The 14,994-nt window shown below is 39.1% G+C and overlaps 1 protein-coding gene and 1 long non-coding RNA gene across 16 annotated transcripts in view; one reads left to right on the top strand and one right to left on the bottom strand.

Annotated features, from left to right (window-relative positions):
* Positions 1–4,377: 4,377 nt before the first annotated feature.
* LOC123742471 (uncharacterized) lies at positions 4,378–9,815 on the bottom strand. The gene is made up of 2 exons (XR_006769646.1): positions 9,651–9,815; positions 4,378–8,731 (listed from the first exon to the last, which is right to left on the bottom strand). It is a non-coding gene; the product is annotated as an uncharacterized lncRNA (long non-coding RNA).
* The window catches only part of meis2a (Meis homeobox 2a), a 104,303-nt gene continuing 98,274 nt past the window's right edge, over positions 8,966–14,994 (top strand). For 2 of the 15 annotated variants that reach the window (XM_014193721.2, XM_014193683.2), the window contains exons 1-5: positions 10,679–11,886; positions 12,440–12,669; positions 13,442–13,583; positions 13,970–14,020; positions 14,686–14,736. In XM_014193721.2, the coding sequence (XP_014049196.2) occupies positions 11,875–11,886; positions 12,440–12,669; positions 13,442–13,583; positions 13,970–14,020; positions 14,686–14,736 (486 nt within the window). In that variant the 5' untranslated portion in view covers positions 10,679–11,874. Of the gene's footprint in view, positions 9,679–10,319; positions 10,646–10,678; positions 11,887–11,920; positions 12,174–12,439; positions 12,670–13,441; positions 13,584–13,969; positions 14,021–14,685; positions 14,737–14,994 lie in introns of those variants that run through there. The other 13 variants (XM_014193696.2, XM_014193691.2, XM_014193702.2 and 10 more) reach the window with 13 other exon arrangements.

The raw sequence follows: 14,994 nt of genomic DNA, 5'->3' as shown, positions 1-14,994 counted from the left end.
TATGATGAGAGAAGTGTATGAGGAGAGAAGTGTATGAGGAGAGAAGTGTATGAGGAGAGAAGTGTATGAGGAGAGAGGTGTATGATGAGAGAAGTGTATGAGGAGAGAAGTGTATGAGGAGAGAAGTGTATGAGGAGAGAAGTGTATAAGGAGAGAAGTGTATGAGGAGAGAAGTGTATGATGAGAGAAGTGTATGATGAGAGAAGTGTATGAGGAGAGAAGTGTATTAGGAGAGAAGTGTATGATGAGAGAAGTGTATGAAATCATAACAGAAATGGAAATTTTGAATTACTCATTTATTATTTTACTTTCTCTAACTTAATATTTGAACTTTTAATGAAGCGACTCAAAGGGAATAAAACAGAATATTGGGCTTCTATACTGTATCATTTACAAGAACGTATTGACAAGAGAAGTACACTTTGCCATTGTTTCTCTGCTTCTCAAAATCACCATTGCATTGAGGTTTATGTATTCAGGACATGAACACTATTTTAGTAGAACCTAAGGTTACAGACAGTCTCAATATTCTTCTTACATGTCAATACTCTTTTCTAACTATTGCTCACTGGTGGCCCCGCTCGAGTTTCATCAAGTTGTGACAATATGCCATGAGTGGAGCCACAGATCCCAGAGCTGCCCTGAGGAGCAGGGCCGGAGGAATGCGGTTGGACACAGTTCACCTGGAAACTTACATAGAGCATTAAGACAAGTATAAACGTACATCAAGCACTACTAGAATGAACTGTGACATGTAAACCTTATACAAATAAAACAATCCGCAAGTTTGTTTTCAGAGAAAAAGTGTTTTCCTTGTTATCTGTGCATTTAGTGCACAATTGCGTTGTTACACTGTAGTAAATATTTGTTGGGGGCTACATTATGTACACACTAATATAGACACAATATGAATTTATGAAAAACATATTTATTACTTTGCTGTTCCTGATGATAGCCTGTTTCAAAAGTGTGTGTACGAGTGTGTGTGTGTAACTGCCCTCATATACACTATATATACAGAAGTATGTGGACAGCCCTTCAAATTAGTGGATTCGGCTATTTCAGCCACACCGTTACTGACAGGTGTATAAAATCGAGCACACAGCCATGCAATCTCTAGAGACAAACATTGGCAGTAGAATGGCCTTACTGAAGAGTTCAGTGACTTTCAACATGGCACCATCATATGATGCCACCTTTCCAACAAGTCAGTTCGTCACATTTCTGCCCTGCTAGAGCTGCCCCGGTTAACTGTAAGTGCTGTTACTGTGAAGTGGAAACGTCTAGAAGCAACAATGGCACAGCCACGAAGTGGTAGGTTACACAACATCAGCACAAGAACTGTTCTTCGGGAGCTTCGTGAAATGAGTTTCCATGGCTGAGCAGCCGCACACAAGCCTAAGCGCACCATGAGCAATGTCAAGCGCCGGCTAGAATGGTGTAAAGCTCGCCGCCATTGGACTCTAGAGTAGTGGAATCGCGTTCTCTAGAGTGATGAATCATGCTTCACCAACTGGCAGTCCAACGGGAAAATCTGGGTTTGGCGGAAGCTAGGAGAACGCTAGCTACCCCAATGCATAGTGCCAACTGTAAAGTTTGGTGGAGGAGGAATAATGGCCTGGGACTGTTTTTCAGTGAAAATAAATCTTAACGCTACAGCTTACAATGACATTATAGAAGATTCTGTGTTTCCAACTTCGTGGCAACAGTTTGGGGAAGGCCCTTTCCTGTTTTAGCATGACAATGCCCCTGTGCACAAAGAGAGATCCATACAGAAATGGCTTGTCGAGATCAGTGTGGAAAAACTTCACTGGCCTGCACAGAGCCTTGACCTCAATCCCATCGAACACCTTTGGGATGAATTGGAACGCCGACTGTGAGCCAGGCCTAATCGCCCAACATCAGTGCCCGACCTCACTAATGCTCTTGTAGCTGAATGGAAGCAAGTCCCTGCAGCAATGTTCCAACATCTAGTGGAAAGCCTACCCAGAAGAGTGGAGGCTGTTATAGCAGCAAGGGGGGGACCAACTCCATATTAATGCCCATGATGTTTGAATGAGATGTTCGACGAGCAGGTGTCCACTTAGTTTTGGTCATATAGTGTAGTTGTGTGTATACACACACACGCTATATTTTTTCATCCTCCAGAACATCTGCATGTTCCAGGGCTCCAAGCAGATATTATTACATTTGAATTACATTACAAATGGCCAGGAGCTGGGAGAGATATAGTGAGCATGTCTCTATTCCCTCCATTTTGTGTTCCTCGGGCTTATTCCAAGGCATTTTGTGAGATATGGCTTTTTCCACCCTTGTTCATCCTCAAGCTCATCTAATAAAATACAAGATTCATATGTTAAACATTGAAGTATTACACTTCTTTACTGTACTTAATAATTAATGGACCCAGCCTATCGCTTTATGAATATTTACATGTAAAGTATCCCTATGAGCCCTCAGTAAGCCAGAGGGAGGGAAGTGTGTTTATAATATTAAACACTCAAACATTGTTCCAGACCCTATTTTGCCTGCAACCATGGAAAACACCCACTAAACCATTGCAAGTATTTTATTTGTTGTTTCACAATGTAACCCATTCAACTTCCGTTTAGACGTGGCAAGTCAAATTACAGGTACTCCGGTTGAACACAGTTCTGAAATCCCACGACACTGCTTGTCTATTTGTAACTCAAAGGGAAAAGAAAAGATGCTTGTCTGATTTTATTTACTCAGTATTTACATTCATCATTGAATTGACCTACCACTCATTTTGTGGTTCATGAGGTTTCTTGAAAGATGTGGGCAAATCAATGTGTTAGATGTGCAGAAATTGAGGTAATATCATGAGATACATGGAATGGAATGGAGACTTACAATTCAGGAATGTCTCGCTGCTCCTTTTCCTTGTTGTTGCCGGCAATTCTCTTCCTAAACGCAACATTTCTGGGGAAGATAGCATGACAACAGAACTTGGTAAACAACTATTTGGTTGTTTGCTTTCCCTGCATCCGTCACACCATTCAATTGAAATATAAAGAATCTAGGCCATAAATGTCCCTCTGTAATACAGGGCTTTTGTACAATTATTTATCTACTTACTCTTTTTTGTTTATAATTTAGTTATTAAAAACTAGGTACCAGTAAATCATATATTTACATGGGTATAACTTTGTATGTGACAAGATGCCATAAAATGTTGTGTGACTACCCTGTCATGTTCAGATACAGCAGTAATTGATTGCCCAGAAGGCACTGCTTCACCACAACAACCAGACTGACTGGTGAGATTGACAACCTTTGACCTTTGAGTTGACTCATGGGATCGTGAACCAGAAGTGTAATCAGAAATGTATTGAATATCTCTTGGTAAGGTTGCTCTCACGGTCACCCTGAGGATATGAGGTGTTGATAATGGACGTCTAGAATGTTTGTGGTACATGCTATATTATTATATAATAGGTGAACTCCAGCATGTTTGGTTACGGTGATATTTATCTAAAGAATTGGCGTCTGACTGTTGTCAGTGCCTCTCCTCTCTGCAGGTCCCCCTGCGCCTCAGATCTCCTCTCTGTCTCCTATGTGGATAAGTGGCTGGCTGCAAAGGCAACGCTGCTCTTTGATATTTCACTCCTCATTTGAATCAGTGGTCGCTTTATTTGACAATGTGCGGTAATTACCTGGGTACATTGCTTGATCATGTGAACTCCTGCAGATCCGAGGGGGGTTTCGGGGGGGGGGGGGGGCACATAAACAGAAAGGAGCGGGAAGAAAACAAAACAGGAACAACCATGCCATCTGCATTTGTTAACTTGCGTCTTTAATTTTTTTCTTTCTCTCTAACAATTGTCTGAGATGTCACGTCTGAGATGTGTGTGAGTTAGGTTAACTGAGACCGGTCGGTTGGTGTGTGTTTTCAGATGTATACCAGCCGGCGTTTGTAATCTAGCAGGCCTATGTTGTGTGGTGAGTATCCATCAGGTCAGTCAGTGAGGGTTTCCAATGGGAATGTCACCTGGGAACCACACATCATATGCAATACACAGGACGCTCACTGCATTCAGAGTAGTTAGAAACTGAGAGAGCAAACTCTTGGATTCATATGTGACCTTTCACTAGTTACATCATGAAACGTCTTGAATTTCTTAATAGCTGTTTTAATCACTTCAGGTTGTCATTAGGTGAGCTGGACTGTCAATAGTTTGTTTCAATTGGTTTTATTCCAAAATTATACCTTTAATCAAAATTCTAACAATGCCGTGCTTCTCTGTAGAATCTGTAAGTCTACACCCGGCTTATGTGAAATTCAAATAAACTACAGAACAATCTAGAATGCAATAAAGAATACATTCAATGTTATCACACCACAACACCATATCATCAATTATAAAACACGCTTATTTATTAATTGTATCAAAACTTTAAGGACAGATACAAATACACACAAAGATACCTCAGAATCTTTACAACACTTGACTGTTGAGCCTGCCATACTACACTTATTTATCAGCATGTAGGGCACTTGAAGTTTACACACATGGGAGAGTAAACAATGATTGCACAGGTGGCTCAACTGGAGAATGAGCATTTAACATTACCCAAGAACATTATTACAGATTATTTTGTTAACTAAATGTATTAAATGTTCATATTTATTATGAAAGCCTATTCAATAGTGTTTTATAGAACAACAGAGTAGCGTTTCTCATCATTTCACTTTCATCTCTAGTCAGTCTTTCACTTTAGCCTACCTAGCCTAAATGTAATGCAGCTGTAACCGACATGACTGGAACTCCCCACCCTGGTGGAAACAACCACTCCTGCCTCTCTTTCAGTTCAACTACACTCCTATTGTACAACATAAAGCATCTCACACATTTCACAAAGTAGCAGGGCAATAGGCTAGTATATGACAGCTGAACATACACATTTATCCAAATGAAAACTTCCTCTTATTTAACTGTTCTTATTTACCGCTACACAAAAGTCCCATAACAGGTCCATAATTGTTAAGATGTATAGACACATGGGGGGCTATATTCACCTGCCATTTGATAAGACAATTTGGCGAGTTCAAAAAATATTACCACGCACATGAAGGCAGAGCAATCTGAAAGTAGCCTACAGTATGTCACTTTCACAAAATGTTCCTGTAGGAAAACTATAATTATTAGTGTTGCATTATATTGAAAGTAGTGACTTTTCAACCAAGTAAAAGACAATAAAGCTTTTCTGAAGGCTATAACTCGTAACTCGTAAAAAGCGTATATATAAAATAGCATTGAACAATTTCAAGAAGGAAACTTTGATAACCATCGACTTTTTTTTCGCAAAGGGTGCATTACGTGGATGGCCTATTCTCACATTTGAAAACAATTGAAGGTCTGCAAATAGCTTTAAATACATAGTGGGGTTTTCGTGCAGTGTCAGAAGCTTGCGTTAAGATAAGATATGGTTATCTGTTAAGTTGGATGTGTGTCTGACAGACATTCCGAGGTTTAAAGCTGCATGCCTAATTATGAATCTCGACACGTCTGCCATCAAGGCTGGCATAAAAACATCTCCAATTGTCCAGAGGGCAACCGAACACATTCTATTTGCGTTCTTGATTATTCTGTCCAATTGAATTCAATTCCGGGGCATGATGCAACCATGAAAATGTAACACTTAAATTGTTCCCCTCTGTACTGGACAAACAACTCAAGGGTGGAATTTATGTAAAGTTTAAAGTGGAGAGGGGAATTAATACAATTTAATAACGGCTTAAATGGTCGGGGTAGTTTCTTTGGTGCCTAAAGCCATGTTCCCCTTTGATCAGCTAGGGAGGGCGACTTTATTGGACATGTTTCTATTTCCAAATCCGCATAACACGCAACGATGCATGTATTTCCTATTATGTAGATAAGGAAGAGAGCGTTTCATATGTAATAAAGGTGGGCCCATAGCCTACTGCCTCTTTAAGCCCCTTAAGTCTGAGAAATGATGAGCGACAGAGGCACCGCGAGAGGGTCAGCGCTATTAACTTCTCAGTTTCTCGGGCTCCACTTAAACTTCTCTCTATTACATGTCGTAATGTGGCGAGATGGGCCCTTTACGTGTCCACCTCCTCAATCCCAAAATAAAAATGCATACCTTCCCCCCAAAGTGCTCGGTAAACTGATAGTCTAGCTACACATTTCTTTATATTTGCTCAGACAGTTCGATACGAAGGGGACAAGGACAAATTATTAGGCTATAGTTAGGCTACTCTTGCACACCCAGTGTTTCAGGATAAACACACAATACAAGCTCCTCAGCAGCATTTGATGCATATGACCGTAGTCCTCGCCACGGTCACTAGTCTCACCATACCTGACGGAAACCGTGCTACGTCGGGAGGGATGTTCATTCAGCTCTCGGTAATGATCCAGACAACTACTACCTCTATGGAAAAAGTATGATCGCATGTTCTTGCAAGAAAACCTCAGTGTCCTTATGATAAATTGTGGTTGGTTTTGAAATTCGTTTCGGAGAATTCAAAACAGTATGACAAAACATTACCAAATTTCTATTGACCTTAAACATAACCAAATTTCTATTGACCTTAAACATTACCAAATATCTATTGACCTTAGGGGATTCTATTATATCATAATGTAAATAATAGAGTGGGGCAACATTAATCTATTTGGACGATATCGACCGGGAATAAATAATAGATTGCTGAGACATTCTAAAATATCTTTATTTCACGAAATATGACATTAATTCAAACGTGTTTATGTCCAAATAAATCAGACATATTTTTATGATTTATAATAACATTGAAACTGATTGCTTGTGATTTTGCTATTAATTTGAATTAACAGCACTGTCAAATATTAGGCCTACATTAACGGATTGTAACAGTTATAATAACAGGCAAATAATAATAATTACAATAATATAATAATCAGAGCTTCATGTGTCATTTTTAATTCCACCAGTTATCTATTTCGCAGGAGCTTTCATGTACAGAAAAACACCTTTGAGTAATTGCATTGAGAGATGAATGGCCTGTGTACCAGTAAATTCCTTTACATTAATTGAGCCAGAAACCAGAACTAATGATGGTCCCAACTTCCTCACTGGGTTTTTCTATTTACTCCTAATCTTTGGACAAATAGTACAATTTTGGTTACCGTTATTTTTGATATTACACAGCACCCTGCGTGGTTCACATTTCACACAGAAAAATTGTTTGTTGGGATACAAATGATGCTTGATATATTGATAACATCGGCATTCGAATCCATTCTCTCTCCTCACAAAATATTTTTCAAATAAGCCTATTTTCAACCGTAAAATATATTCAATTGCACTTTAAAAACATATATGGTTCAAATAATAATGACTTCATTATGATCACAATTTATAATGCATATTATTCGTTGTCACGCAAATTAGATTTTTCCTAAAGATTACCTATTTTTTTCATAATTCTTAATAGTGGCGCGATTCAACGTTTGGCGTTTGTTCAATCCGCCAGATGTCGCTAGAGGAATGCATATTTTACGCATTAGGCATGCTAAGTGTCTTTGAGACAAATCCCAAGGATTTTCAAGGGAGAACGCCACAGTTACATTTTGTGTAGCTCCCCACCCCACCCCCTCTCTCTCACCCTCCTCAGACACCAGAATCTGAGAATCGATAGAGGGGAAAATACGGCTTTGGAACTGAAGAATTTACAGTTAGCCGCGAAACTTTGACAAGTATTTGAGTTGCTCATTCCACTTTCTGGGACCCTAGTCACATTTCACGTGGGGTCAGAAAGAGTTCAGCCTGGTGAGGTAATGCCGTATGTGTTGCATGAGGAAAACATTGACAGGGCTACGTATAAACAAAAAAAAACGTCCCTCTAGATTATGTAAACACTAAGATAAACAAACCTATATAAATGAATAGTTAGTTAATCACTAGATTTGAACATATACATTCGAGTATTGATATTGTCTGAACATCAACTGAACAAAAGCCTACTATAAAACTTCAGAAAATAACCATACATTAAATATACCTTTAGGTTAATGAAAGTGTTGGTTTTCTGTCCCCCTCAGAAAAGTCTATGATCTACTCTTATCTGTGGGCTTTCTATTGCCAACATTAGCTTTTCCTATTTGCATAATCTCAAATACTAAGGCGGGCCAACTCAGAACAAAGTAACAAACAAGATTAGGCCGATGTTATTTGTTCCTGTGGTTAAGCAGCGATTGTTTCTAAAGAAGTATTTAAGGTCACTAAGAGGATTTAAACCCCGATTCGTATCAGTGACCTTTTTGAAGGAATTAAATCAACAAAACATTTCTCCATATTTAGCAACAAGATAAGCTACCAGGCTAGTTTAGAGGAAGCCATGGCAAAGTGGAGATATTGGTGTCTGTTTTGAAATGGGAGTTTGGGGGTTACTTTTTTACAGTAGGTGCACTTTTAGGATGTGACACCGAGTGGATCTTTAGCCTCGTGATCGTCTCAGTAGTGTTTTCCTTGAAATGGATCCGCTGCCCCCTAATGAATCCAAACGCAGCTGGCCATGTCCCACACGGACACCGAGAGCTTTAACCCTAAACTGACCTCAATTTGACACCACCAGATGAAATGTTACCGCCTGTTAATGCCATCTTCTGCAGAAGAGAGGGATCCGCATGTTGACGGAGATGCACTTCTACTTGAACACAGATTTTGTTCATATGTATCCTTATCCATATGAGTCCTCAACCTGAAAAGTCACACAATGGGAAATCCACTTATTGAAAATGTAGTGCTAAACATAATGGGTACTTGGGCATGATATGGGACACTTGAAAGGTCTTGGTTTGCAAACACTTGCATGTTTCCAAAACCATGAGAACATGTTTTAGGTATCCTCCATTTAATCTAGGCTATGTTCTAGGTTTTACAAGGCTAATTTAATCGTATTATTAAATATTAATTTGAATTATATTAAGACTATTAAGTATTAGGATTGAAATACAATATCCAGAACGAGGATTTAGAGTGTATAAAAGTGTATTTATTGCCGTAACTAAAATATAATGTCTCACTAACAGGATTCTGATTTATTTGATGTTATTCGGATTTATGTTAGATTTGAATGCTGATAGTGGCTATATTTTGGATTCACCATTGCATTGCATTGCATTGTAATGAATAGCATGTCCTTAACTTGTACCAAGAACTATAAGTAAAATACCTCAAATAAACTTCATAAACATTTAACATATTGTGTTATATACATTTGATAAAATATACAACTTTTGAATGTTGAAAAGGTTGAGGTGCATTTTGGAAAAGGCTATTTCACATAACCACCACCTCAAGCTTCACAAGCTCTTGAATGTGTACATCACCCGCCTTTAGGCCAAAATATATATAAGATAAAAGATTTGTTCCAAAAAATCTGTGTATACGTTTTTGACCATATGACGTAATAATGTGTCACTTTTTACTTATCCAACGCTTTAAAATGTTACTTACATTTTTTGGGATTGGATAGCTCTAATGCGACTGAATCATTTTATACATTCACAGAATAGGCCTAATCATATCAGCTACTTAGCCTGACTTTCCACAACTGCACTGTTGGAGAACCTTCCGTTTTACGAGACACAACAAAGGACATAATATGATTCACTTACCATGTTTGTCCGGAAGAAAAACGCTAGGGTTAGTGTACAGGTCATAGTGCACGATATCATTATATAGCAGTCGGGCTAATATCAAAAACCCATGTCTTCAAAAGCTCACGCATCCAGCCCCTGGTTCTGTTCACAGAATGTAACATCGGTCAGAGGTATTTGGAGACGATGCATGCCGCTCTGCGCATAACACTGTAGTTCCTTCTCGGGCTATTGCACGTTGAACTGTCCACACAGCCGTTCGTCAACCCTGCAGTCCTACTTTTTCTTGTAGGGCTTCCCACCCCCTTATGCCAACAAACAGAATTGTTGTCACAGTCCTTCATTTTAAAAATATTTTTCAATTGCTATTTCTATTGTCATCCCAAGCAACCGTATGGCGCGTTTGTTTGTTGGGAGTATATTGACCTTACAGCTGAATCCAACCCACTAGCTCATCCAACCTATGAATGGTTAATTTCGACAACCACCAAAAATGTCACCGAGCCATAAATGTATCAATTTATGTGAAAACATATCAATATAACGATGATGCCATCTGCGCAAAAGTGTATATTATCAATGATGGAGCTAAATATTAAAAGGGATAGATGGCCTGTTTCGGTTTTGTGCGTAAAAAAGCTTGGGCTCAGGGAAAAAGGGCTATAGCCTCAGCGCAATCGATGGCCGGAGCGTTGCTCCTCCTCTAAACTTCAAACTCAAGACATGATTGATGATCTTGTGGAGCTTTGATAATTGACTACTCTGAGGTAAGGCACGGATTTCTATCTAGAGAGGGGATTGGACGAGAGAAACATACAAAATTACTTTCTCTACAAAAGCTTTTTCTTTTTGGAAAAGTTCATTCTGGACTGAGAAGGGGTGCGCCATATCGTTTAATTTGCTAAACAGCCCCGTTCATAATTAGCAGTACGATTAAAAGGTATTACGGAGATATTTCATACTAGGCACACCGGCTATAACCACAACACAAGATAACAAGTAAGCGTTAACAAGTAAGCGTCATGCTCATAAATTCAACTCAAAACGAATCAGGTATCTTTACAGTGTCATTATAGATGATTTGACTAGATATCATGTTTTGATTGCGTGACGGAGTCTTAGTTTAGAATATTTTTGAGTGAAAACAATAAGTATGAGTGGTGATGTGTGAACAATAGCCTACTGTTCATTATTTATCATATTTATGATAACTTTTTTGACTCGTGAATGGTACGAGGTGCCACGCGTATTTCTTTCAGACTATTTGCAATAGTGAAACTAGAACAAGTTAGTCGTGCGCCTTAGCTCGGGCTTTTCCTACTCTTAGTACACAGCGCTATAGGTCCGCGTTGGCATGTATAGGAAAACGCTGCTTCGGATCTAAACGCATAGCAGATTAACACAAATAGGCTACTTCACTTTTTTGCTTTTCTTTTTGCCTCTCACTTATCAGCGAAGGGAATTGCCTGGGAGTGTAGAATCTGTGTTGTTTGGCTCCCCCCGTGAGGAGTTGAAGCCGTCCTCGTGCATACTCTGCATATCACAGGATTTGGTCTCTCCTCTCTTTCTGTAGCTGCTGTAGGACTGGCTATGGCCACCGCTACTTCCGGGTTCCGTCATTTCATTCTCCCGCCGATCAGCGCAGCAAACTGACTCTGTTCTATAAGCAAGCTAGCAGCCAACCTGCCAACACTCGCTGACACTCACTCATCTCAGACCGCGAGATAGACGAAATACCTACGGGGAAAGGAAAGATCTGAATTGCAATCTCTTAATTTCTATTGCTTTTTCTTTTTACAGTAATAATAAAACAAGATAGCAATCCGGAGGCATAAAGAGGACGCGGACTTGCTGGATGAAAACGGGCTGAAAAGATTCATCCTCTCTTGAACATCATCACCAACCATCATTCATTCATTACCTTGACAACCCCTGGCTTTGATTGACAGCTGGAGTGGCAAAAAGCCACGAGACACGACAGTTTAGTTACATGCAGGTTGTTGATGGGCCGATTGTAACCTTCAGTTTGGTGCTTGACATTTTTTTTTATTTTTGGGGGAAAGAGGAAAACAAGAAAAATTGCAAAACTCCTCCTGATGCTTCTGCTTGCACTCTACCACATTGGAGAATAGGAGAATTCGCAAAGTTGGTTGAAAAAGGAATCTTACCACTAAATCACTTTCTAACCTGACTGGGATATTAAATATACGACACATCCAGGAGTTTATTGGAGCGCAGCCTGATGGCGCAAAGGGTAGGTTTTAAATCTCCAACACTAACCTATACAAATCCACTCTAGGATGGCCTCCATATCGCTATCCTCTTGTCAGTGGCGGCTTATTTATAAATTGTTCATATCTAAGCCGTTTTATTTGACATTTGTGCAGTAGGCTACCTTTACTCTTCAAGCGGAGTTAAAGCCTCTGCTTAACCGACGGTCTCCGCAGCATTCGTGGAGCAGTTTTAAAGGGACTCCTAAGTAATTCGGTGTTTTGCCAAAGTAACCCACCTTCGGGGATTCAGAACTTTAAAATGTTTTTGGTAATTACAAATACAAACCTTATCAATGTATTCACTTGGTAGTTTAGTCATGGCGATTGCCTTTTTCTGCCGAAGCAACAGGAATGGCACAAGGATTTGCTTACTTTTTTCAAATGCTGGTGTAGTAGCCTCGTTTTACTATATCGCTTTGACTATAGCCTACTATGACTTCAGTTATATGTTACCTAATAACTAGCCTATATGTACATTTTGGCCAGGTTAGGCGTGAGTTTCTATCCTCTGACTTTGTTGTTGTTTTATTCCAGTACGATGAGCTGGCCCATTATGGTGGGATGGACGGAGTCGGGGTCCCGGCGTCTATGTACGGAGACCCGCATGCTCCACGGCCGCTACCCCAAGTCCATCACTTGAACCATGGACCACCGCTCCATGGCCAGCACTACGGTGCTCATGCACCCCATCCCAGCGTTATGCCCAACAGCATGGGCTCCGCTGTCAACGATGTTTTAAAGAGGGATAAAGATCAAATCTATGGGTAGGTGGACTATAATTACATACTTTATTTTTTATCTATTTTACGCTTTCAGTGTGTTTTGACTTATGGACGTTTTACTTGTTGCAAAAGTTAACCCAGCGTAGGCCTATATGCATTAGCAAGTTTACAAAATGAAGTGTAGTTTAGCTAAAAAAATAAAATATTGTCAAAACCTAGAGGTCTATGTTTATCAGTCATCTGATATTATCACTTCCATTTTAAAAAGAATATGGTTAACCATTATAGTATACAATTAAAACTAAACCTGCTTTAAATAGAAGGATGCATCTTATTGACAGGTTGTAACAAGGAGATAAACACACACTGCAACGTATGGTTATGGATACTTGTAAACAAGTTGATAGGTCCGAGTTTATATTAGGTATAATCGCCAAAACATTAGAATAGTCAACACTAATGCTTTAGTGTCCGTGCGTAAAATGCATTGGAAAAATGTAAGACAAATGATGTCATTTGTAAACAATGCATTTTACCATTGATGTGCACATAGCTTATTCATAAAATGTTTAAAACGTAATCTACTTTATGGAAGAATTTGGAGATACGTTTCAAATGTTATCTCAGTCAAAACCTTGGAAGGTATAGTAGTTTAAATTAATTCTGACAAATTCTTCACTATTTACACTCCTTGGGATCTTTAGTTTTACGCACAACTTTAACTTGCTGTGTCGCCGTGTGATTAGCTTGTGTTAAGCCTGTGTGGAGGAGCTGGCTGCCAGGTTGTGCTCAGGCTCTGTTTCCCCTCTTGCAGTCACCCATTATTCCCACTGCTCGCGTTGGTTTTTGAGAAGTGCGAACTGGCGACGTGCACTCCGAGGGAGCCTGGGGTAGCAGGCGGCGATGTCTGCTCCTCCGACTCCTTCAATGAGGACATCGCAGTCTTTGCCAAACAGGTCACTTTTTATATATTTTCTAAACACCTAATAGGATTTTCCAAGTGCTCATGGCACACGTAGCACACGTATCTTCTTGTTAACTTTTTACACATTTCACTCTTTTGATTTTTAAAGTTAAAGTTGAACATTTGAAAATTAAAAGTGTGTTTGTTAGGTTATATAATTTCGAAGTTTAAACGCAAATTCACTGATAATATTGACTCATTAATGTCTACACAGCATGAAATGCAAACATAATATAACTTTGAATTGTGTTTTATTTATTATACAACATTGTTGCACTAAAGTCAAATATATATTTTGGAATGGATTCATGACTATAAATGCATTCAACGCCTGTAAGAAGTAGTCGAATTAACCCCACATCTTTGGTGTTATTCTAGGTCCGAGCAGAAAAACCTTTATTTTCATCAAATCCAGAGTTGGACAATTTGGTAAGCACTATGCACGACCGTTTGCTTTTCAATTCCATTTTTGGTGTAACTGTTACTCCTACGTAGCTTGTTTTTTTACTTAAACCACGCTCTTGTGTTCTCAGCATCGCAAAGTAAACATGTAAGGATTTGATGCAAAAGCACAACCCAGATGTTAGATAGATTTCTTTGAAGTGAACAAGGGGAAGCTCTGAGGGGTCTCGAGTGGCACAGCATTACGCTGCCTACAGGAGGCCGAGAGGGAAGCCTCTGATTAGGCTAAAAAGCGCTGGGACTCTCACTGGGCGAATCCTGCGCCATGGTCACTCATTGGGAGCAATGGAGCAGGATTTTGCCGTTTAAATCGCTGCCTATGTAGCCCAGATCAATTGGCTCGGTTGACCAAATGTGTCTTGCCTAATTCAGTTGTTAGATAATATTTACATTTTTATTTTTCAAATGTTAAATGAATAGCGAATACAGTATCGCACACCACGACAAATGTGGGACGCATAACTTTGCTCGAGAACCCCATAGTCTAAACTTCAAGAAAATGCAGGAGTGTGTTTTTGTTATATGAAGTGAAAATAACAATGTGGAGCCTTATGCTTACAATTCCATTATACTTTCATAATTTGAAGACTCCAAAAATGTTGATTTTTATTATTGTTTATTCCTGTTTTCAGATGATACAAGCCATACAAGTATTACGATTTCACCTTTTGGAATTAGAAAAGGTATTTTTTTTTTTACAAATCATATTTTTATTGTGTGCTTATAGTGTTTGACACGTGATCCGCTTTAGATTCTGCATGTGACCCTGTATTTATATAACTCGTATAGTAAGTAACCTAGTTTGTTGCACAAATGTGAAAGTTAGACAGTTTTTGAATTGAGCTGAAAATGAGTTTATATTGCATGTGATGTAATACATTATTAAGAGAAACATATTCATATTCAACTATTAAAATACTATAATGTTTAATTGTCATAAA

This window comes from Salmo salar, chromosome ssa01 (assembly GCF_905237065.1).
Source record: "Salmo salar chromosome ssa01, Ssal_v3.1, whole genome shotgun sequence".
Taxonomy (NCBI): Eukaryota; Metazoa; Chordata; class Actinopteri; order Salmoniformes; family Salmonidae; genus Salmo; species Salmo salar.
This window is presented reverse-complemented; position numbering and strand designations above follow the sequence as displayed.